The sequence below is a fragment of the Pleurodeles waltl genome, chromosome 7 (genome assembly GCF_031143425.1).
Source record: "Pleurodeles waltl isolate 20211129_DDA chromosome 7, aPleWal1.hap1.20221129, whole genome shotgun sequence".
NCBI classification, from domain to species: Eukaryota; Metazoa; Chordata; class Amphibia; order Caudata; family Salamandridae; genus Pleurodeles; species Pleurodeles waltl.
The window spans coordinates 189,093,283-189,116,263 of record NC_090446.1 but is presented as its reverse complement, the minus strand read 5'-3'; the positions used below and the strand labels follow the sequence as shown (position 1 = coordinate 189,116,263).

The 22,981-nt window shown below is 47.6% G+C and overlaps 1 protein-coding gene across 1 annotated transcript in view; it reads left to right on the top strand.

Moving 5' to 3' along the window:
- PABPC1L (poly(A) binding protein cytoplasmic 1 like) overlaps positions 1-22,981 on the top strand; it is a 428,971-nt gene that overhangs the window by 202,979 nt on the left and 203,011 nt on the right. The window contains exon 8 of the mRNA XM_069243541.1: positions 14,612-14,707. Within this exon, the coding sequence (XP_069099642.1) occupies positions 14,612-14,707 (96 nt within the window). The remainder of the gene's footprint in view (positions 1-14,611; positions 14,708-22,981) is intronic.

Sequence of the window (22,981 nt, the reverse complement as noted above, 5' to 3'; positions counted from 1 at the left end):
GGTGGATGCAAAAAACAAGTTCTCTAAAGGCCACCAAATCAATTTGCAGAAGGAGACCCAATCCCGAACTCTGACTAGAAGAGTGGGTTCCCTGAAAATAATCCCTAAAAAGAAGTCCGAGAAGTTAAACTCCAAATGTTATGAGTGCTACAGATATAGGTACATCAAGGAGGACACCAAATGCCCCAAACTTGGCCAGCCCTCACTGGTGACTAGACACCAGGGTTGGCTAGTGTAGCTGGTTAGAAGGAAGTTGTCCTTGTTAGCTGAGGGGGGATGGGAGTGAGGGAAGAGGGAATAGTGCTGAGGTTACCTGAGTGTCCCTGGGTTACAAGGAGACGTGCCAAAGGCCCCCATGCCTTCCAGCAACACTTCCAAGTATAGTCAGTGGGTTACCATCAATAGGCAGTCGATGGAACATATAAGAGCCACCGGAACCAGGGTGAATACTGCCAGAAGTCATCTGGCATCCTCGGACTGGTAATCCTAAATAGATTCCACCAGGTTGTGTTAGCAGATAACTATGAGGATCACTACCCTGTGGTTCTGATTCCCTTTGTATAGGGGTGGTGGGGTTTCTGGTTCCTTGAAAGAAGTTGAGTCCTGCATACCTGTAAATTGTCAGCTTTAAAATGACTTAGCGCATACCCTCTGGAAGGAGATGGAGCACGAGTCTCGCTTGGAGATGTTAGGGTTGCCTGAGTGAATGTTCCTGACCACAAGTACCATGGCAGCCCGAAAAGGTAGCCAGGAGGCCTGGACCCTCAAATTGTCCAGGTAGCTGCCAAGAAGGGCAAGAGGCTTGAGAAACCTGCCCCTGAAACTCCCAAGGTCGGAGTAGATCGAGCCTCTGGGCTCACACAGCTGAACGAAGAGGGCCAAGCCCAACCCATTGCCTTCACCAGCCTGGGATTGCTCCTTAGAGAACAAAGGTAGATTTCTATTTAGAGAGAAGCCTTTTCTGCGGTCTGGGTACTAAAGAAGTTGAGACCGTACCTGTTTGGGACTCACTTCAGGGTTCAGACAGACCACAGGCTTGTTTGATGGCTCATGCAGATGAGAGATGGGAATCTTAATCTGTTGAGGTGGTCCATCTCCCTACAGGGAATGGCCTTTGCGGTGAAACACCATCCTGGGACTGACTAGTCCAATTCTGATGGTCTGTCTAAGTTCTTCTGCCTTAGTGAAGAGAGCTCCCATGAGGATGGGCACTTCTCTCTATTTTCAGCTGGTGGGTGGGGCACATGTTAGAGCTTACATGCTTGGTGTGATCTTCCTTCAATCCTTTTGCCTTCACCCCTCCTGTTTCCTTAAATTCTTGTTTTGCACATTTAATCTACTTAAAATCCCTAGTGGCACTGCATGTACCCAGGGTCAGTATATTGAATGCTACTAGTGAGACTGTATCACTGATTGTGCCACCTGCTAAAGTAGCACTTTTAAAAATGTCCCAGACTGGTCATGGTAGCCTGTAGGGCAGTTTTAAACTGCCAATTCAGCCTCACAATATAAATGTTTTGCCAGGCCTAATCCTTCTTTTTTAATATATCACCCCCCCCTAAGGTAGATCAGCCCTAAAAAGTAAATCTGGTAGGGTGCATTGTAGTTAAAAACTAGTACATGTGATTTAAAATTTTACATGTCCTAGTAGTGAAAAAAAATAAGAGGATGTCTCCTATAGGAAAACATTGTGTTACCTTATTTCATTTAATAAGTGCTAATGTTTGTTTTTTAAGAGGTAGAAATATCAGTTTTGGTTCCAAATGAATTGTAATTTAAAATCCTCTTCAATGGTAAAGTCTGATTTTTAATTCACAATTCTTAAAATGCCACTTTCAGAAAGGTGAAGTTTTCTTGCCCTAAATATTTGATGCCTGCTGTCAGTCTCCTGGTTCATTACCCTTTGTTTGGCTGTGTATCTTTTCCAAACAGTGAGACTCAAAGGGCTTAGGTGTGAGCAGAATGGGCCATCTTAGAAGGATGGCTAGGGGTGGAGCTGTTTCCTGCCTCACTTGACTTCAAACGCTTGCCTACAGCATACACAAAGAAACCGAGCGCAAATCTTTAATGACCGTAGAGGGCTAGGAGCCTGGAGAGGGAAAGGAAAGCAACTTTCCAGAGCCAGATGTGGGGACAGCCTAGAAGATTCCACCATTTCAAAGGCTGTCACCAGGTATGGACCCTTGGACCAAATATTCAGTACACTCCTGCACCTATGGAAGAGTTCAGAAGCACTGCATTGTACCCCAAAGGACTACCCTGCTGCTTGAGGTCTGTCTTGCTGCTTAAACCCAGGATTACCAGAATGTCTCCAAGGATAGTTGGCGGGCCTCCTGTGGTGAGCTACTGGGACATAGCATGGTCAAAGACCTTAAACCCTGCACCTGACCTCTGCTGGAGTGAATACCCCCTCTGCTTCCTACCATCCCAAAATGAACTCTGTCCAGTCCTGGACCCTTGCAACTGGTGTTAGATGTGTTGCTCTTGCCCAACCCTAAATGTTGGGACTTGGAAACCTTTTCAACAAAAAGTGGCAAAAGAACAGACCGAAAACACAGACCTTCCTGCCTCCCATATCTGCCAAAGGTAAACCTTTGGTCAGCCTGACTTCACAGTAACTCAAACCATGTTCTTCTCAACAGCTGCAAATTTTGTTCAGTGGGACCTCTCAGCGAGCGTATCTGACATTGTGGCGCTGCCTTTAGTTACAGCTTGCGGCTTCGCCCCACTGGAGGTTTTCAAATAGATGTCTAAGTACAGAGGTAAAGATCTTCATCGCTCAGTGGCAGCAGGCTCTTCACTGAGGACTTTGACCTCCTCGGACAGAGAATCTCGCTTCGCCTGTTCTCAGCTTTTCCCCCATCACCAACCGTTTAACTGAGACTTAGGGCCTCATTTCAACCCTGGCGGTCATAGACCGCTAGGGTGGCTGTCCACGGAAGCACCACCAACAGGCTGGCGGTGCATCAGCCGCGGTCGCCCAGCCGGGTCTGGCGTTTTCCCGCCGGATTAGCCCCGGCTGGGAGAATCCTCCATGGCGGCGCTGCAAGCAGCGCCGCCATGGGGATTCCGACCCCCGTCGCACCCCATCAACACCGCCGGCTCCATTCGGAGCCGGCTTCTGTGTTGCAGGGCCTTTCCCGCTGGGCCGGCGGGCGCTCCCTTGGCGGGCGACCGCCAGCCCAGCGGGAAAGTCTGAATGGCCTCCGCGGTCTTTTGACCACGGAGTGGCCAATTGGCGGTTTCCGCTTGGCGGGCGGCGCCCGCCGCCCACCAATATTGGAATGACCCCCTTAGTCCGTTGCTTCCCGGCGAAGGCAACACCTCAGCCTGCTGCTTTGTCCCGCTGAACTCCTGTACCTTCTCCTGTACATTTTTTCAAAAGTTCTTCTGTGTATGCCTCTTGGTCAGCTTTATTCATTATATCGGTGATACTAAGGTCCTTTAGTCTCAACCTTGTCCTCATCATCCCACATATTGAGAGCAAATGCTAGACAATGTTAGTCTGGTACCACCATTCTGAAATATATTTCTCTGATGGGGAATGCTAGCTGCAGAACTCTTACTTTTGAACTCTCCCCAGATGTCAGAATGGATCCAGAAGACTTTTTGTGACTACCCCTGCACCATCGGTAGATGGCGTCAATCAGCTCCATGCCACGTTGTCTGCACAGGAAGTGACATTTGCTTCACCTATATAGGCGCCACCACAGCGCGGACATCAGTTCTTTTCGTTCCGCTTCAGCCAGCGAATATCTGGAGAAGAGCTACCCCTCTGTCACTTTTTGACAGGACTTTTTTTTGTTGTTGATGTTTTGTCAATCTCTTTTGAGGTTTTGTTTCCTCCTGGTGCATCAAGGAAATGTCACTGAGGAAGACCGGTTTTAAACCTTGTGGAGCCTGTCACAACATGTCCGTGACAAACCCACAGCTTGTGTGACTGTGGTGTCTGGAGACCGACCACGACTCCGTCACGCTGCGACTGCTGGGCTGTGGTGCAGAAGGCTTTGAGGAAGAGGTCCCTAAAGCTGCTGCGGCCTGGCAGGTGACTCCTTGGAGGTCTCAGTCCCGGTCGAGAGGAAGGTCTCAGGATCATTCCAGGAGTCCCAAGTCCTCTTAGTCCGATACAAAGTTATGAGAAAACTCTAGTAAGAGGCACAAAAAATCATAAAGTCGAAGCAAACTTTGAATTCTCCTCGTCCATCGGCCGAGGTGACAAAGGAAAATCATTATTCGAGGCATGGTTCTTCAGAGCCTATGTCATGATTAAGTCTATGCCGCCCTACCTTTCCGGGAGCCGGAGTGACCCCCGCTCAAATTAGAGAATTTTACAGGGCCATGCAGCTAATTTCTGAGCAGGCCAACCCCTCTGTTTTGCTATCACTAATGATCGAGCTGACAAAAATCCCTGGAATGCACTTCTCAGTTCAAAGAAGACATTTATTATTTCACCACAAGGTTCCTAAAAAGAGATTAGCATGTTGAAAGCACACGTTTCAAAATAGTCGCAGCAATGATGGGAAAATATTCCAAAATGATCCTTCACTGCAGTGTACACAGCAAATATATGTATTTATATTATATTAAATGCAAATCAAATAATGAAGTAAAAATTCATGACCTTTGGGCCTCCCAAGCTCTTCATCTTTCTCATGCCAGCAAGGTGATGACCCCGTTCGACTGCAAGAAAGATTTCCATCCTCACGGGACAGATATCAGCCATCTGACGTTAAGAATCCTGATTGAGGCCACTCTCGCTGTCGCACTGGGTCTTATTATATTTTAAAGAACCAAAAGGAGCTTTCTAGAAAAAAACCCTCATTTAGAAATTCAGACATGCTGGATAGTTTCGGTCTGCTTTGAAAATAACACGTTGGGGTTTGGCCACAATCCCAAGATACTAAATCAAAACAAGGCCGTACCCTGCCGTCTGAGTACATCCTTATCAACCAAACCCCTTGGTGAAAAAAGCACGAAAACAAGCACAGTTTACCATGTGGAAAAGTACAAACAGATTTAACATGGCGTTGTCTAATGCTACAATAAAGTCAGTAGGCAGCTAAACTGAATACAAAATGTAGTCTGCAACTGGTGAACACTAGTTAGCTAATCCGGGTGCAAAGTGGTGCATCACAGTCAGTGGTCAAAAACACATTTCACTACACCCTCAGAAGTGCCTTCTGGCCCCATACGGTTTGAGGGCCCCATCTGGTTCTAAGTCAGTGGCACTGACCCCAGCTCCATGGATCTGGACTGGTGCCAATAGTGCCACTGCAACCTTCCCTGGTGCTGGTCCAAGCACCAGTTCTCCTGGTGCAGCTGGAAGCACCATCCCCATTGTGATCCCCAAATCGGACACAGAGCCGTGTCGACTGATGCCGATTTCGCACCTGACAGGACACTTGTGTCCCTAGATTGGTGCCTCCACCGTATTCTGAAGGGCTAGGTCTTGGGAAGAATAGGAGGGGCCACTGGACCCTTTAGAATACCAGTAAAAAGAACAGGGTATGGACTGATGTGAGCACCTGGGTGATGCCAGCAGACTGGACACGTTTCCAGATGCCGGCATGCCTTCTCCCCCTTCTGTGGCTACAGAGGAGGGAGCTACCTAAGCTGTGGTGGTGAAGAGAGCAGCTGAGGTTCTCATCCTCAAGTTGCCCTCAGGTGCTGCGACCGAGAGCTTCCTCCTGTGAACCCCTGCTCCCTTTCAACAAAGCCTTTACCAGTGTCCTGCTAGGAACCTGGTCCAAGGCCAGCGCAAGGGCTCCTGCGAATAGGATAATTGCCTACTGCCCTGCCACTGCCAAGGGGATCCAAGCTTCCTCACCCAACACCCTACCCTGGAGAGCTTGGAGGTCCAGGCTTCTACTTACCATGGCACGTTCCCTGCTGCACCCCTGGACAGGGAATCTTAAGAGGCTGGATAGCTTTGGCAAGAAAATCTTTTCTTCTACCAGCCTTGCGGTCAGTGAACCCCACATTCTTATTGGGCTGGTATTCCCACACACTGTGGGACAGGATTGCACAAGTGCCGCCACAGGTACCTGAAGAGACCTGTGCCATTCTCTCCCAAGCAGTCAAAGATGGGAGAGATGCAGCTAAGTTCACCATCTGCTGTATTTTGAACATGACTGACTTGCTGGGCAGATTGTTTTCCACACTGGTGATGCTCAGATGCCACACTTAGCTGAGAACGTTTGGCTTTCCAGGGGATGCACAGTCTTCCCTCAGGGACATGCCTTTTGATGGCAATTGTATATAGAGATGAGGCAGACTCTGCACTGGAGCGCTTTAAGAACTCACAGGCGACAGCCAAGACCTTGGGCCTTGCAGCTGCCCTGAGTGATCCCCAGCCTGCCCTTTTCTCCTTTTGTGGCTATGGAAGGGATTTTCAACCGCACCAATCCTATCCCAGCCACATCCTGCGCAAGCTTCTCAGCCTCTGCATGGATGAGATCCTTCTCTGTCCCATGAGTCATATATGCAGCTGTAGCCTCCAAATCTTCCTAATCTTGTCCTTTTAGATCATGGGCATTGAATTGGTGGCAAGAACCGCCATAACCTCCACCACTGGTAGTACAGAACTTCGGACAGGTGGGTTCTACAGATTTTTTGGCGGGGCTACTCCATCCACTTCGAGACTACCCCTCCCTCCCTCAGTGTTCTAATTGGCTGACGGAGGATCATTTGACCTTACCTTTCTCTGTGAGGAAGTAATGGCTGTCATGCCTAAGAGAGCCAGAGAGAGGGTTCCAGTGCCAGAAGTAGGCTTTGGTTGCTACTCCCACTACTTTCTGGTCCCCAAAAAGAGTAAGGGTCTCCACCCTAGCCTAGCTCTCCGAACCCTCAACGTCCTCCTCCGAAAGGAGAAATTCAGGATGCTCATATTGGCACAGGTCTTGTCTGCCCTGGACCCAGAAGACTGGATGGTAGCGTTCGACTTGCAGGACTCTTATTTTCACATCCTGTCCTGCCTACAGATGTTACATGCAGTACACAGTAGGCCATGGGCACTGTAAGTGTACCCTAAGCCCCTGGAGTGTTCACCAAGGTGATGGCGATAGTTGCAGCTCATCTGTGCAAATCAGGAGTGTCTGTCTGCCTTTATCGCGATGATTGACTGCTGAAGGTGGGGTCGCCCCAGATAGTCGTCTTCCACCTCCAGACTACGGCAGACCTCCTGCATTCACTGGGGTTCACTATAAACGTGCTGAAGTCACACCTAACTCCCTCTCAGATGCTCCCTTTCATCGGAGCTGTTCTGGTCACAGTGCAGTTTAGGGCTTATCCTCCCGAGCAGCTAGTCCAGGATATTCAGGCCGTGAGGCCGATGTTTCAGGCTTTATCCTGAGTTTTGGTGAGACTAACTCTGAGGCTGCTGGGCCTCATGGCCTCCTGCAACCTCCTAGTGACGCAAGCCAGAAGGCATATGTGGGCTCTGCAATGGGACTTAACGTTTCAGTAGGTGCACCATTAGGAGAATCTCCCTGACATGGTCCAGATCTCAGAAGGAACTGTAAAGAACCTGCAGTGGTGTATGATTGGGTCATAGGCAGGCCCCTCTTCCTTTCCCAACCAGATCTCACAGCAGTGACAGATGCAGACTTCTAGTTGCAGATTCCTTACCTTAGAATTTTCCCCAGGCGTCAATCTGGATGTGGAGATCTTTCGTGAGCAGTACCCCTTCGCACCGTTCAGTGGCATTGGTCAGCTATGCATCCGTCGTCGGCATTGTGTGCATTGGATATGATGTTGCAGGTCCTAGATAGGTGCTACCCAGGCACGCTGACATCCGTTCTTTTCTTTCCACACCAGCCAGTGCTGATCCAAGAAGAGATACCCCTCAGTCATTTTTTGGCTGGCCTTTTTTCAACTTTTTGTCAAAGATTTTTGAGTCCTTTCACTCCTGGTGAGTTGAGGATGACTTCCTGTAAGACGGGGTTCAAGTCCTGCGGATCCTGTTATCGGGTGATGTCTGTGACGGATCTGCACCTTGTGTGCTTGTGGTGTTTGGAGCACGACCGCGACCCAAAGTCGTGCTCGGAGTGCCAGGCTATGAATTCTAAAACTTTGAGGGAGCTACTCCTAAAGCTCCTGGCAGCCCGATTCTTGGCTCCTCGTCATTCCCATGCTCGGTTGAGAGGAAGGTCTTGAACTGTCATGGAGCTCCCCTTCATCATCTTCCCATTCAAAGTCCTCTGGATGGTCCGTTAAGTCGAGGCATAAGAAGTCGTCGAAGAAGCACAAGTTGCCCCATTGCCCGATGTGGTGAGGGAAAGGGAGCATCGTTACTCGAGGTTTTTGTCAGGGCCGACTCCGCATCTCCCAGAGCTTGCCTGAGCCAGAGTGACCCCTGCCCAACTTAAGGAATTCTGTGAGACCTTGCACCTCATCTTGGAGTAGTCTGACTCGACTGGAGTGCGTTCAGGCCCCACGGGGTCAGCAGGGGCCCCTTTGGGTTCTGCACTCATGACTTCGGCCTCAGCTGCTGGAGGCTCCCTTGGATCTGAACCGCCATCAGTCATACCAACTCGACCTTCCCCGATGCCGGTTTCAATGCCAACGCTCCGGATGCAGACTGTGCCCTGGATGGTGTTGAGCCCATCCTTATTGCAGACTCCGACACTGAGCTGGATCGGTGTCACTTGAAGCGGACTCAGACTTCCCCAGGTGCCTTGCACCCTATGTCGGATCCTGACCCTTTTTCCTATGGGTTAGGGTAGGGTGAGAGATGGGAGGGGTCGCTGGACCCTTTAGAATACAAGCTAAGCGATCCCATGGAGTGGTGGATGGACCTTGGTGAGCCAGTGGTCTGGTCACTTCCCTTGACACTGGCATAGTTTCTCCTCCTACTGTGGCTATGGAAGATGGGGTGTCCTACTCAGTGGCAGTCAGGACTAGCCTCCTGACAAAGCTGCTTCAGCCTGGGACTGCCTCTTCTGAACCCCTTTTGCACTTTAATTATGCCCTTACTGTTGTCCTGCTGGGGACTTGGTCCAGACACAGCACAGGGACTCCTATGAATATGACAATCGTCCGCCACCATAGACCTGCTCCAATGACCTATGTCCCTGACGCAACACCCAACCCCTGAGAGCTTGGTTATCCAATCCTCCATGTCCCCGGCTGTCGTCCATTCCGGACTCTCTGATTGGGAATCCAAGAGGCTGGACCAACTTGGGGAGAAGATGTTTTCTCCCTCCCGCCCGGCATCGCAGTCCATGAAGACGGCATGCCTTTTGGGCCCTTACAGCCATACTTTATGGGACACAGTTGCGCAAGTGGGCAATTCTCTCCCAAGCTGTTTCTGATGGTAGAGATTCAGAGAAGTTCACAATACGATGTGGGCTGGATACGACTGACTCACTAGGCAGATAGTTTACATCGACTGTGGCCTTGAGGGCTACGCCTGGTTGAGGATGTCTGGCTTTTCGGGGGATGTCCAGTCCACCCTTATTGACATGCCCTTTGATGGTACCCATCTTTTTGGAGACCAGACAGACTTGTTTCTCAAGCACTTAAAGGAGTCCTGAGCTACAGCCAGGTCCTTGGGCCTCACAGCTGCCTCTCAGGCCCCTCTTTCTGCTTTTCACCCCCTTTTTTTAGCTACGAAAGGGACATCCAAATACGTCCATTCCCCTCCAGCCACAGTGCTGCGCATACTGCCCAGCCTCTGCATGGCCGGGGCCATGGGATCCACCGTCCTCATGGATCAGGGAGCCATTGGTCTAGCCAGTCTAATGTACTCCTAAACGTCCGTCTCCCCTCCCCCCCCCCCCCCCCCACCCCCAAAAGACCCTACCAGCGCCCATACCATCACCCCCCTTTAGCGACCTCCAAAACATCCTAGTCTGACACTTTCCCAACAGGGCTCTGTTTTGGGCACTCTGTAGGTTTATATTTCTGCTGTGTCTGCCATCTTGGGTCTGCCTTACCAACCCTCTTTATTTTAGTCCCCTATTGTAAATAGATTTGTGAAGGGCCTTGTACATATGTTTCCTCCTTTTCCTTTTATTATGCTTCAGTGGGACCTCCAATTTGTTCCTCAAATTTTTTGTGCGCTCCTTTCAAGCTTCTCCACAATAATACCCCTCCGGCTGCTCACCATTAAAAAACCCTTCCTCTTGGCAATTACATCTGCCCAGAATGTGTGCGAGCTACAGGTTTTATCTTCAAATCCTCTATTCTTCTTGGTTTATCTGGACAAACAGGTTGTAGGAAAGTACCCTCTTTTTGGCATGTTACCCCCAATTTCTGCCTGATGTCAGTGTGTTTGACTGTGTCACTGAGATCCTGCTAATCAGGACCCCAGTGATTATGCTCTCTCTCCTCTCAATGTTGTCACTGCATACTGGTAAGCCAGTATTTCATTCCGAATGGCATAATGGTCACCCTTTATTAGTCCCTAGTATATGGTACTTGGGTACCCAGGACATTGGGGTTCCAGGGGTTCCCTGTGGGTTGCATTACTTTTGCCACCCATAGGGAGCCTATGCAAAGGTGTCTACAGGACTGCCATTGCAGTCTGTGTGAAATGGTGCATGCACCCTTTCACTACCATTTACACTGCACCAGGTCACCTATATGTCAGGCCTTCCACCCTGAAGGCTAGGTGCAAAATACCTGTGTATCAGGGCACCCCTGCACTAGCAGAGGCGCCCCCATGTCATCCATGACCATTTCCCGGGACTTTGAGAGTGCAGGAACACCATTTTACGCGTGCACTGGACATGGGTCCATACGTATGTCCAGCTGCACAATGGTAACTCCAAATCTGGCCATGTAAGGTGCCTAACATCTTGGAATTATACCCCAATACTGATTCTAGTATTGGTTGTATAATTCCACGCACTTTGAGGGCTCCACAGTGGACCCCCAATACTGCCATAGCAGCCTTCAGGGGCTTTCCAGGCAGCGCCAGCTGCTGCCACCTCACAGACCAGTTTCTGCCCTCCTTTTGCTCAAGCAGCTCGGACCGAGGAAGGCAGAACAAAGCATTTCCTCTGGGAGAGGGGTGTTACACCCTATCCCTTTGGAAATAGGTGTTACAGGCATGGGAGGGGTACCATCCCAGACCCTCTGGAAATGCTTTGAAGGGCACAGATTGTGTCCTCATTGCATAATCCAATCTACACCGAGCCAGGGACCCCCAGTCCCTGCTCTGGTGCGAAACCAGACAAAGGAAAGGGGAGTGACTACTCCCCTGTCCATCGCAACTCCAGGGTTGGTGCCCAGAGCTCCTCCAGAGTGTCCCTGAGTTTTGGCATCTTGGATTCCAAAGTGGTGTGGCACCCTAAGAGCATCTGCGTGGCCAGTGCCAGCAGGTGATGTCTGAGCTCTCCCCTGATAGGTGCTTACCTGTGTTGACCAATCCCCCTTTTAGTGCTATTTGGGGTCTCTCCTTTGGGTGTTTCCTCAGATTCGGATTGCAAGGCTCCAGCAGGAATCCTCTGCATCATTTACTTCACCTTCTACCGACAAAACTGCACCTGGACCCTCCAGGAACTCTACAAACTGCAACAAAGAAGCAAAAACGACTTCTGCAACGTATCTTTAGCACCTGCCAGTAACTGCAACTGTTTCCTGGTTATGCATCCTCCAAGGACTGCCTGTCTTTAGCCTGCACCAGAAGAAGGAAGGAATCTCGCTTGAAGTGCAGGAGTCATTACCCTGCTCCAGCAGGCACCCCTCTGCAGCGATGACCAGTGGCTTGGGTCCTCTCTCCTGAAGAAGTGCATAGATCCAGCAACAAAGGGTGGTGGACTGAAGTGGTCCCGACTGTCCAGCTTTGGTGGAGGTAAGTGCTTGCCTCCCCACGCAAGACAATACCCCCGTGCATCATGTGTTTTGCAGTTGCCTAGGCTTGTTGGCATCCTTCCACGAAGTTCTTCCTGCACCGTTCAGCTCCAGCACCTGTGACGCACAGGTTCCTGAGTGGTTCTCCGACCGCGTGGGATCCCTTTGTGTAGTACTGCATGGGCCTCCTTTTGCACCTTCTTTGTCCCTGTACTGTGGGACTCCTTTGCGCTGCCTGATCTTCTGAGGGCTCTCTGAGTTGCTGAGAGCCCCCTCTGTCTCCCCCTCCTGGGTAGAGGCCGCCTGGTCCCGGGCAGCACCATTTTCCGCTAATCTCATGCTTTGCGTGTGCCAAGGCTTGTTTGCGGAATCCAGCGACGCAAACCAGACTGCAGTCATCCATCCGGCATGGGAAATCATCTGCAGCAACCAGGAACCCGCATCGGCCTTCTTGGGTGCAATACTGACTATTCTTCTTCACCGGTGGTTCTTCTTTTGAAACTTCATCCGGGTTAGCAGGCGCTCCTGTTCTCCCTGGACTCTTCAGTGCTTCTTGGACTTGGGACCCTTCTTCCACAGGACTTCAGGTCCGGGAATCCATCATTGGTGTCTTGAGGTCTCTTCTGGTTCTTGCATAATCTTCTATCACGTGCTCTTGTGTGTTCTAGGAAACTTGCAGTGATTTACTCCTGGGCTCTAGGGTGGGTTCTATTACTCACCTTTAGTGTTTTCTTACACTCCCAGCGCCCCTCTGTACACTACACTTGCCTAGGTGGGAAACACTTTTGCCTCTATTTTAGTATATGGTTTGTGTTCCCCCAGGCCCATTGCCATCTATTATGATTTTCACTATTTGCACTATTTTTACAACTGTTTCTGCATTCTGGTGTGTATATACTGTGTATATTACTTACCTCCTAAGGAATTATAGTCTCTAAGGCATTTTTGGCATTTGTGTCACCAAAATAAAGTAGCTTTATTTGTGTAACACTGAGTATTTTCTTTCATGTGTGTAAGTACTGTGTGCCTACAGTGGTATTGCATGAGCTTTGCATGACTCCTAGTTAGGCCTTGGCTGCTCGCCCGCACTACCTCGAGAGAGCCTGGCTTCTAGACACTGACTACATTTTACTAATAAGGGGTAACTGGAACTGGTATAAGGTGTAAGTACCTTTGGTACCCACTACAAACCGGGCCAGCCTCCTACACAGGTGTTTCACACTAGGACCTCTTTCCTATTGAAAGTGGTAACACCATTTCATGTGGGCAAATCTGTCACCCCTTCCACATCCCGCTAAGGTAGAGAAGCGACTCCACTTTGTAGACCCCAAAAGGAGCATTGTTGTTCTGTCTTAATTGAACAAAAAAGTTCCAGGTGGACGACCAACTCTTTGTGGGAGTAATTTGGAGTGAAGAAAGGGGTTGGACAGTGTGGAAATGGACCATCTCTCAATGGGTCGTTCTCTGTATCAAGATCTACTACACAATGGCGAAAAAGCAGCCTCCTGAAGGCTTACGGGCTCATTGCACCGGAGTTCAAGCTGCGACCATTGAGTTAGCAAGTGTAGTCCCAGACCTGGACATCTGCCAGACAGCAACGTGGGCTTCCCCGCAACACGTTTACCAAGCACTGCTTCCTGAACAGTCAGGTCCTTAGGGACTGGCATTTTGCCCGTTCAGTCCTGCAGGACATCCTAGTTTAATTTTGTCTGCAGACCCACCACTGGGGTGTCTGTGCAAAGGTAAGGAATCGGCAGCTAGAAGTCTGTCAATGAACAAGTTGCTTACCTTCGGTGATGCCCCCCCCCTCAAATTCCCCCTGCTCTGGGGACAGAATGCTAGGGCCGTGGATGATCCCTTTCAGGACCCTAGTTTGGACACACTACTATTGGTGCTCTTCATGGCTCCACCCTTTTGGTGTGAAAAGTAGCTGTCAGCGCGTCGAAGTGGCACATATATAGGTGACTCAGATGTCACTGCTGGTGCAGACAACTCCGCACGGACCTGACTGACTCCACCTATGTGCACACCAGGACACTCACTGAAAATCCTCTGGATCCTGTCTTGTAAGGAAACTGCAGCTACATGTTGTCTCTACCAGATAATGTTTTACCAAAAGTAAGTAACATGTTCATTATTACATTGGTTCTGAGTGGAGCTGCAGCCTAAGAGAATGGCAGCACTGGTGGAAGACAGACCCTGATGTGGCTTTTTTGATCATGTGTTGAATATCTCTGCGCATTCCATGAAGTTTTCTAAATTGAATGCAGTAGTATGGAGCAGAGTCGGATTCACTTTGTGAGTGCAATCCATTGGCTTTGCATATGAAATCTGTCTGCAAATAGCCACCCCTTAAAAATGTACTCTGATATATTAACGTGGAGTAGTAAAAAAAAAAAAATACGACCTTCTTTGTTAATTGTAAAATTAGTAGTTTAAAAATTAGGATTTATTAGGTTTCTGAGACGATGGATAGAAAATATTAAAACATGTTGCAGGGAAAACAAATTCTTGCAAAGCGTCGCTTGTTGAATTTAAAATTTTGCCTGCCCTAAGATCTGCCTTGTTAATATCTCAACCCCATAACCACCTTCAGTCTATTTGTACACTTCTATAACGTACTGTGCAGCATGTAATAAAGTATATGCTCATCAGAAAAATCTGTGTGGTAGAAACAATAATAGCAGTGCAAGACGCAGTGTTTTGCTGAATATTAATTATCTGAAAAATGTGTGTTTAGACATAATGATTTTAATGCAGAACACCTTGAACGTATTCACATTGAAGTTTTTCTTTGTTTTTTTATCATTGGTAGGGTGTAAATTTGTATGTGAAAAACCTGGATGATGGTATTGATGATGACCGATTGAGGAGAGAATTTGCTCCGTATGGTACAATCACGAGTGCAAAGGTAAATTGTTTTCAATATTGTGTAAATGCTACATAATATAACTTTTATAGTTATTTTAAAGGATTTACGGAGTAGATCTACGTTGTGTTGTTACTTATGTTCTTTCTTACATTCCTAATATAGAAAAAAAAATCCACTGTGAAGGAGTACAAAACATAACAAAATTAATTTAACAGAAAATGCTGAAGTACATTACATAGACAATTGTAAGGAGTGAGTGGTGAAATCTTTGATCTGTGCTGCGTGTGTCACTAGGATTTTTTGCAGTACTTAATACATAATTGTTTCACTCCATTCTGTTTTGGAAAGACCTCTTCAAAAGTTAACGTGTCACGTTTTTCAGGATAGCAGACCTGGCTCACCAGAAGTTGAGTTTGTTTATAGTCTTTCTGCTTGGATAGCATTTTTTTGGCAGCTATAATTACCTGTAGCCGTTAAATATCTAATGGGGTGGCCATATGATTATCCAAATCACAGCAATATATTCCAGTTACTAAAATCACTTCCCAATAAACTGCCAATTTCTGACTAATCAATAGTTAATAATGCATTTCTACCCTGCCAATAAGGAGAAACAACTGAATCAACAAGAAAGGTGTTAAGGATAACATTGAAATTGAATCCATTATATGCCAGAAACAAAGATTCAATACTTGGGGAAAACAAATGTCCGTACCCTAACCCAAACGTTACCTAACAGCCTTCTAGACATTACCCAGTAATGGTACACTGTGTCCAGGGTTTAATGAAACTTTTGTAAAGCCTTTGAATACCCATATTTTAAGGTCATCTTCAACCAATTACGAGGTTTTAATGCCTTGCATAGATACTTTCACAACCAAAACTCTTACATACAAAAAAAGATAATCAAGTTAGTGTCTCTATCCCAAGTAAACCAGTGCAGTCACAATGACTTCAGTCCCCATAGGAAAAGAGTTTGCTTGGTTGAACCGTTGACAACCTCTGAGTCTGGTCAAAGTTAAAATAAGCAGTATCCAAAAATAACTTCACACAAGCACCAGGTTCACAGATGTGCATCCCTAACCATGATCTGACAGAAAAAAGAACCGGATTCTCAGTCATCATATCCATCTTATGCAAATCTACTGTTGGAACATTTCCATGTAGAATGAATGCAACATCCTCAAAGATGCTGTAAATTACCCCACCATGTTTGACATCACATGTCTATAAGAAACATGGAAAACATAAGCTCTACTTCTAGGCTATGAAGCGTACCGCAGTCTTGCCATAAGATTATCAGAAAAACACAGGCCTGCACGTGGCCTTATAACTTTTGTCAAAACTAACATCCACATTCAAACAGAAAACCTCAACATTGATAACCATGACTTCTAGGAGTCAACTGACCTTTCCAAATGCAGAACTACAAAAACTAATAATATTAAACACATATCTAGAACCTTGCTCCAGATCTCTATGCCCAAAGGTGGATCAGCTGGAAATATAACCATTGGATCTGCCTACAGTAAACATAGATGCAGAATACATGATTACTGAAGACTTAAAACTCAACCTGCTACATACCAGTTCATGCACTGTTTGTCTTTCTACAGACACAGGCAGCTTTTCCAGCAACTCCAGCGTATTTTGGTGAGTAACGGAGTAATGAGTTGTCCGTGTCAACGAACCTCCAATCTGTAAAGCATTAAATGCAGCAGCATGGGAAAAATATGTAACTACTTTGTACACATCAAATGTGGTATCGCTGGGACATCAATTCACAATTACGTTTACAAGAAAGTCTTACCACTCATCTGGGTGACATCCCTGCTGCTAGGCCTGTAGATCTTTGACGTTAGGGGAGATTAACCTTAGTCACCTCTCTAGAACGCAATACCACAGATGGTAACAACAAGTAACAACAGCCATTTCTTATCATTAAGGGCCTGATTACAACTTTGGCAGAGGGGGTTAATCTGTCCCAAATGTGACCGATATCCCGCCCGTTGTATTACGAGTTCCATAGGATATAATGGACTCGTAATACAGCGGGCGGGATATCCGTCACATTTGGGACGGATTAACCCCCTCCGCCAGAGTTGTAATCAGGCCCTAAGTGTCCTTATTTTTCATGGTGTATGAATCTTTTATTCAGAAAAATAGATTTTGTCTAACCTTCTAAATAACTTCTCTTGTTCATTTTATCAGCACCGGTCTTTGTCTCTAGCAGAAAACACATGTTTATCAATACAGGGTTTAACTTTGCAGCTAATTCTCACCATTCATTTTCTGCAAGAAATTGCATTGCAGTGTTTAAGCTTCTACATGAACTCACTATTATATAAGGTTCATATGCATTTATTCTCCAGTTCTTTGTTGAAATAGAAACATTTGACGGGTTAAGCATTAACAGTGTATTCAATTAATACATTTTATGAAACCTATGCCTATGGGAAGGTCAGGAAACATTTAATTTCACTTTGTTGAAATAGGTCAATGTGTTAGTAAAATGCGGTTTCGGCCACTTAAATAAGTGCAACTGGCTGTCTGTACACATTTATTCTTCTGCAGTATTATAGCATTTGCTTTTCCTTTGAGGCCCACGTGTTAATTCTGCATGTTATTAATGTTAAATGTCTTATTTTCTTAATTTTATTACATCTGTTCCTTCGCAAAGGACACCACAAAGGGAACCTCTCTAGAGATTTTGACCATCTCAAAAAAAAAAAAAAAACCTCACACCAATATCCCAATAGTGCAAGCCACCAAAGAGAATGCCATCAAGGATCAGCTTTCAGCAAATCCACCTGTCAAGCTAGAAAAAAAAAATCTCCAGGTTGAGTAATCAAGGAGACCCTACTAAGGGTAATCTCCAAAAGTAGGAACGATGGTACGACAGAATCAAACTGACTCCCAGCATTCTTCTTTAAGACTAATTCCACTTTTGTGTTCAATCCAGTAATTAAGATATTTGACAATTGCTATTACTCCTGTTCAGTACCACACTCCTGGCAAGGATCCTATTTCTATCCCATACATAAGAAAAGGGTAGATGGTACGAATGACCCTGCAAATTACAGGGTAGTAGTCTTCCTGCATGTTGAGGCCAAATGTTTTGCCTCCTTAATCTTGGAAAATGTGCAAGAATGGCCAGCAAAAAATTCAACTTGATATCTTGGTTCCAAACAGGATTCAGGAAAAAAACTGTGGAACCACCAATAACATTGTGGCCACCCCCCTGCTTGTTCCCAATTCAATAACTAGCAAAAAAATCCTCCATTTATGCTTCCATGACTACAGTAAGGTATTCAATAGCGTTTCTGTCATCAGAGTTGAGCAGCTAGGGCCTTCCTACCAACATGCTGAACACAACAATCACTCTTTACGCTAATAGTTGGATCCAAGGCAAACTAGGAGCCAACAGAACCCCCTCAAAAAAAGGTGTCCAATATTTAAAAATAAAAAGGTCTGAAACAGGGATGCGTGTTGGATCCAGTTTTTTTTTTTTAACCATTTCTTTGCCAAAATGGAGACCGCAATTAGCAGATCAAAGTCCATACTCTCTAAATAGACAGCCACTAGGTGTTCTGCAATTTGCCAACTACACTGTCTTACTTGATCATTCCGCCAGAGGCCTTCAATGCTCACTAGATAACCTCAGTCGTTATTGTAAAAGTAACTGCATTGAAATTAATTAAGAAATAAATGAAAATTAAAACATCCAAACAAAACCATGGAAGGTAGGACCTCATGCCATTACCAGCACAAACTTATTAGTGCCTCAGGTGGAATTTCTAGCTTCGGGTCATCAGAAACATGGGATTATTTGCCACTAAAGTAGCAAGAATTAGAGTTGTGCTAGAAAAAGCGTTGTTTCACGTTACCTGCCATTCTCTCACATCACTCCTTAGTGCTAAATGTTACGTACATCCCGTCATTAACATACAGCTTTGATGCATTTCCTGCCAAATTCTTTGGGTGGTTTAGCCAGGCACAGTCTAAGCTGTACAAATCCATCGTCAGAGTAACAAATTTACTGAGGGAAGCTCAATTATCTTGAGTACATCCCATTGGAGCAATCACTGGCACAAAGCACTACATTACTAAAAAGTGCACTTTCAGACATTACCTTGGCCAGGAACTCTGCAATTCCAGACCTAGCCATTAGGCCGTCAAAAATACTGCACGCCCTTTGGATGACCCCACAATGGACCATCAATATCTCAAATGAAATTTTATATCCGCTCAAAAGCAAAACCGAGTTGTTGATCTTCAACCCCAGCAGGCAAAATAAAAATAGGGCCTCATTATGACATTGGCGGTAGTACCGCTTTCCACCATGCTGACTGCCACCAACATACTGCGGCCGCGGCCGATTAACACTACCCATATTATGACCCACACATAGCAATCAGTCACTATACAGCCACACACACAAGTCCGCCAGCCAAAACGTCAGTGATAAATTAGCAGTAGCAAAACCCACACCGTTATGCTAACAGAACTATGCCCACAGCACTATGACCCACGAATCACTGTATCGGACATTCAATAGCGCTGAACCATTGATGGTACATACCGCTGCGCTCAAAATACACACAGCCTAACAAAACACCACCACATTGGACAATTTGAATAACACACACCTGACACACGTGCACACACTACACCGCCCCACACCACTACAAAACACACACCCACATTACCCACAACCCGTTACAAATACAAACAATTGCCACAAGAGAGGACCCCAGACACACACCACCATCACGTATACACCATCCATGCACATTACTACACACACCCCGACACAGCACCCCACACACCATCACCCACACCACTCACACTATACCCATGACACCACAACGACACCCCAGGTTCTCAGACGAGGAGCTAAGGGTCATGGTGGAGGAAATCATCTGGGTAGAGCCACAGCTATTCGGATCACAGGTGCAGCTGACATCCATTGCTAGGAAGATGGAGCTATGGCGCAGAATCGTGGACAGGGTCAACGCAGTGGGACAACACCACAGAGCAATGGATGACATCAGGAAGAGGTGGAATGACCTATGGGGAAGGTGTGTGCCACAGCAGCAAGACACCAAATAGCTGTACAGAGGAGAGCAAGCCTTGGCAATCATGCATCCTGAGGGCCTGGCAGGAGTAGGAGGATGACTGGACTCTGGTAAGTCCAATATCTATTACTATGACCCCCCCGCATGCCATCACAAATCCCCACCCTTACCCTCACTCCCATCACTTCACCACCTCACACACACCCCACCATCACAACCCACCCCTCCCAATACCAAGCCCTGCATGTAACACCAATGCACGGACCCCCATCACAGGAGCGAATCACCTAGCCCACAAAACACCTACTCACACAAGGCAAAGCTGACAGGGCAAGAACAACCATACAGGGCAACACACCCATGCACAAGATGATACACACAGAAACAAAACTGCATATATATCCCCACAGGTCCCCCACACAACGTCACTGGAGAGGAGGTGCCAGCAGTATCAAGTCCACCCCCAGAAGAGGCCCACAATGATGACAGCAGCTCTGGATCTGGATGACCAACCTGGCCCATCAGGGATCTCTGGACAATCGGTAACCCTGGCACAGTCCCATACCACCACAGAGCCTCCCCCTTAGGAAACACCAGCACAGTACCCACCCAGCGGGCCCATACCTCTGTCCCCAGACATGTCAATCAGCAATGTGTCCACCACTACAGGGACCCAAGGCCATCCCACACAAACACAGGACGATCAGGGACCTGGGGTCAGTGGGCACATGGTTCAGGGGACAGAGGCACAGGTCAACAGGTAAGCTGGGAGGACTCCTGTGCGACAGGCGGAGGACAGGCCCAAGGAACAGACTCTCCGGGAGGCACTTGCCAACATCCTGGGATCATACCACCATTCCCAGGAGACGATGGGCCATATACTGGACAAGTTGCAGGAGACCCAGCGGCTGCAGGAGGGGACAGTACCTGGGGATCAGGGAGGACTTGAAGGACATCAACACCACCCTGGTCACAATTGCAGGGGTGCTGGCAGACATGGCCAACACCATGAAGGAGGCAGTGGCACACCACCGGGCCCCTGACACTAGCCAAACCGATGAACAGCCTTCCACCTCTGCTGCCGCTAGTGGACAGGAGGCCCGCCACAGGAACAACTGACCACCAGCACCCGACCCCCTGCAGAAGGAGAACCACCCCACAAACGTTCCCGACGATCCAGGCAGAAGCCAGAGACTATGGCCAAGACCGCTGCCAGGAAATAAGACTCTCCTGATTGTCACCCTTGTGTCCCACTCTGTCACCTTGTCCACCTTGAACTGCCATTGCTCCACTTCCTTTGCCCCCTTGGACAATGCACCTGTGATACAAATAGACTGGACGCTATCCTGGACTTTCCTCCACCATCACCCCAGCCCATTGCCCATCCCCCTCTACTTATTAGATTTTTAATCAACACAATATGAATAAATACATTATGGAGTCTCAAATGATTGAACTATGTATTCCTTTAACATGCTTTAAACACTGCAATACAACTGTACAGAAATGTATACATGGGAATGACCTGTAGTTAGCTTCAGTCAACACACCAGGAGCGATAGTGGGGCACAAATATCTGAAAATAGAGATGCCAAAGGGTACAGTAAGTGGCCATAGAAGTGGGAAAATCAGCCTGCCAGTGACAATGTCAAACAAAGTGAAATGACAGTGTCTTACCTGTGTGTCATTGCAAGTATTGTTGTATTATTGCACTCCTGTTGTCCTCATTCACTGTCCACAGGGTCCACTGCTGCCACACTCCCATCTCCTTCATCCTCCTCCTGCAGAAAAGGCACCCGACGATGTAAGGCAAGGTTGTGCAACATAAAGCATGCTACGATGATCTGGCACACCTTCTTGGGTGAGTAGTACAGGGATCTACCTGTTAGATGGAGGCAACGAAACCTGGCCTTCAGGAGGGCGAATGTACGTTCAATGATCTTCTTGTTTACCCATGTGCCTCATTGTAACGTTCCTCTTCCCTTGTCCTGGGATTCCTCACTGGGGTCAGAAGCAATGAGAGTTACAACTGTTAGCCACACGCTAACTCTTAGGGCCCGCACCAGCACCTACTGGGTGGGAACCAGAGCTCCCCTATTAGCCACACCCGGAGCCTCTGGAGTTGAGCCATCACATATAGGATGCTGCTATTCCTCTGGATAAAGGCATGATTCACAGACCCAGGATACTTAGCATTGACATGGGAAATGTAGTGGTCCGTCGGGCACACACTATCTGCACATTCATGGAATGAAAGCTCTTTCGATTTCTGAACACCTGTTGATTTCTCTTTTGGGGGGGGGGTAGACAATGCAATATCTGTACCATCTATTGCCCAATATTGTTGGGGATATGTCCCATTGCATAGAAATCAGCTTTCACTGTAGCCATATCCTCCACCTGCGGGAAAACGATGTAGCTGCGCATCTGTTTAATCATGGCTGACAACACTTCGGTCAGCACTATTGAGAACATTGGCTGAGACATTCCTGTTGCCAAGCCCACTGTCACTTGGAAGGAGCCACTTGCCAGGAAATGGAGCACTGGGAGCACTTACACTAGAGGGGGGATCCTGGTGGGCTGATGGATATCAGATATCATGTCAGGTTCCAATTGGGCACACAGCTCTGTGATTGTGGCCCTCTCTAGTCTAGGTGAGGATAATGTGCCTGTCCTCCATTGTTGCCAAGTCCCCCAGGGGCCTGTACACATGGAATTTCCATCTCCTATTCATCTGCAGCGGTTGCAATCTAGGGGGGCAAACGGTGAGCAGCTGGTCAGTATTCCACATTCCCATACACTACACTGCATTGCATGTTGTGACTGTAACAGTATATTGTTGGATAGGCCCAAATGGTGCCTATGTGTACTGTGACGCAGTTAGGTGCCATGGCCTGCCCCCCAAATGGTGTCCGCTTGTCCTGTATGGAGGGACATGGGAAAATGAGGTAATTCCGCTGACGTTGTGCGCCGCTGCGGGAGGCGGTCGAGAACCTCCATGCAACTCCTCATTGGGCCCTATGGGTTACAGTGGCCACTGGTGATGTACACCGGTGGTGACAGTACGCACCGCCGCGGACGTGACCACCATTTTCTGTCTTTTCACTCACTTGCTACTTGACCTTCAACAGGAGAGGGCCTACACTGCAAGTGCTGTTGTGACCTGTGTCTGGAACTGACCATGGCTCTTGTCACTGAGGAAAGGGCCCCTGCCTTCACCGCTGCGGAGTTGGAG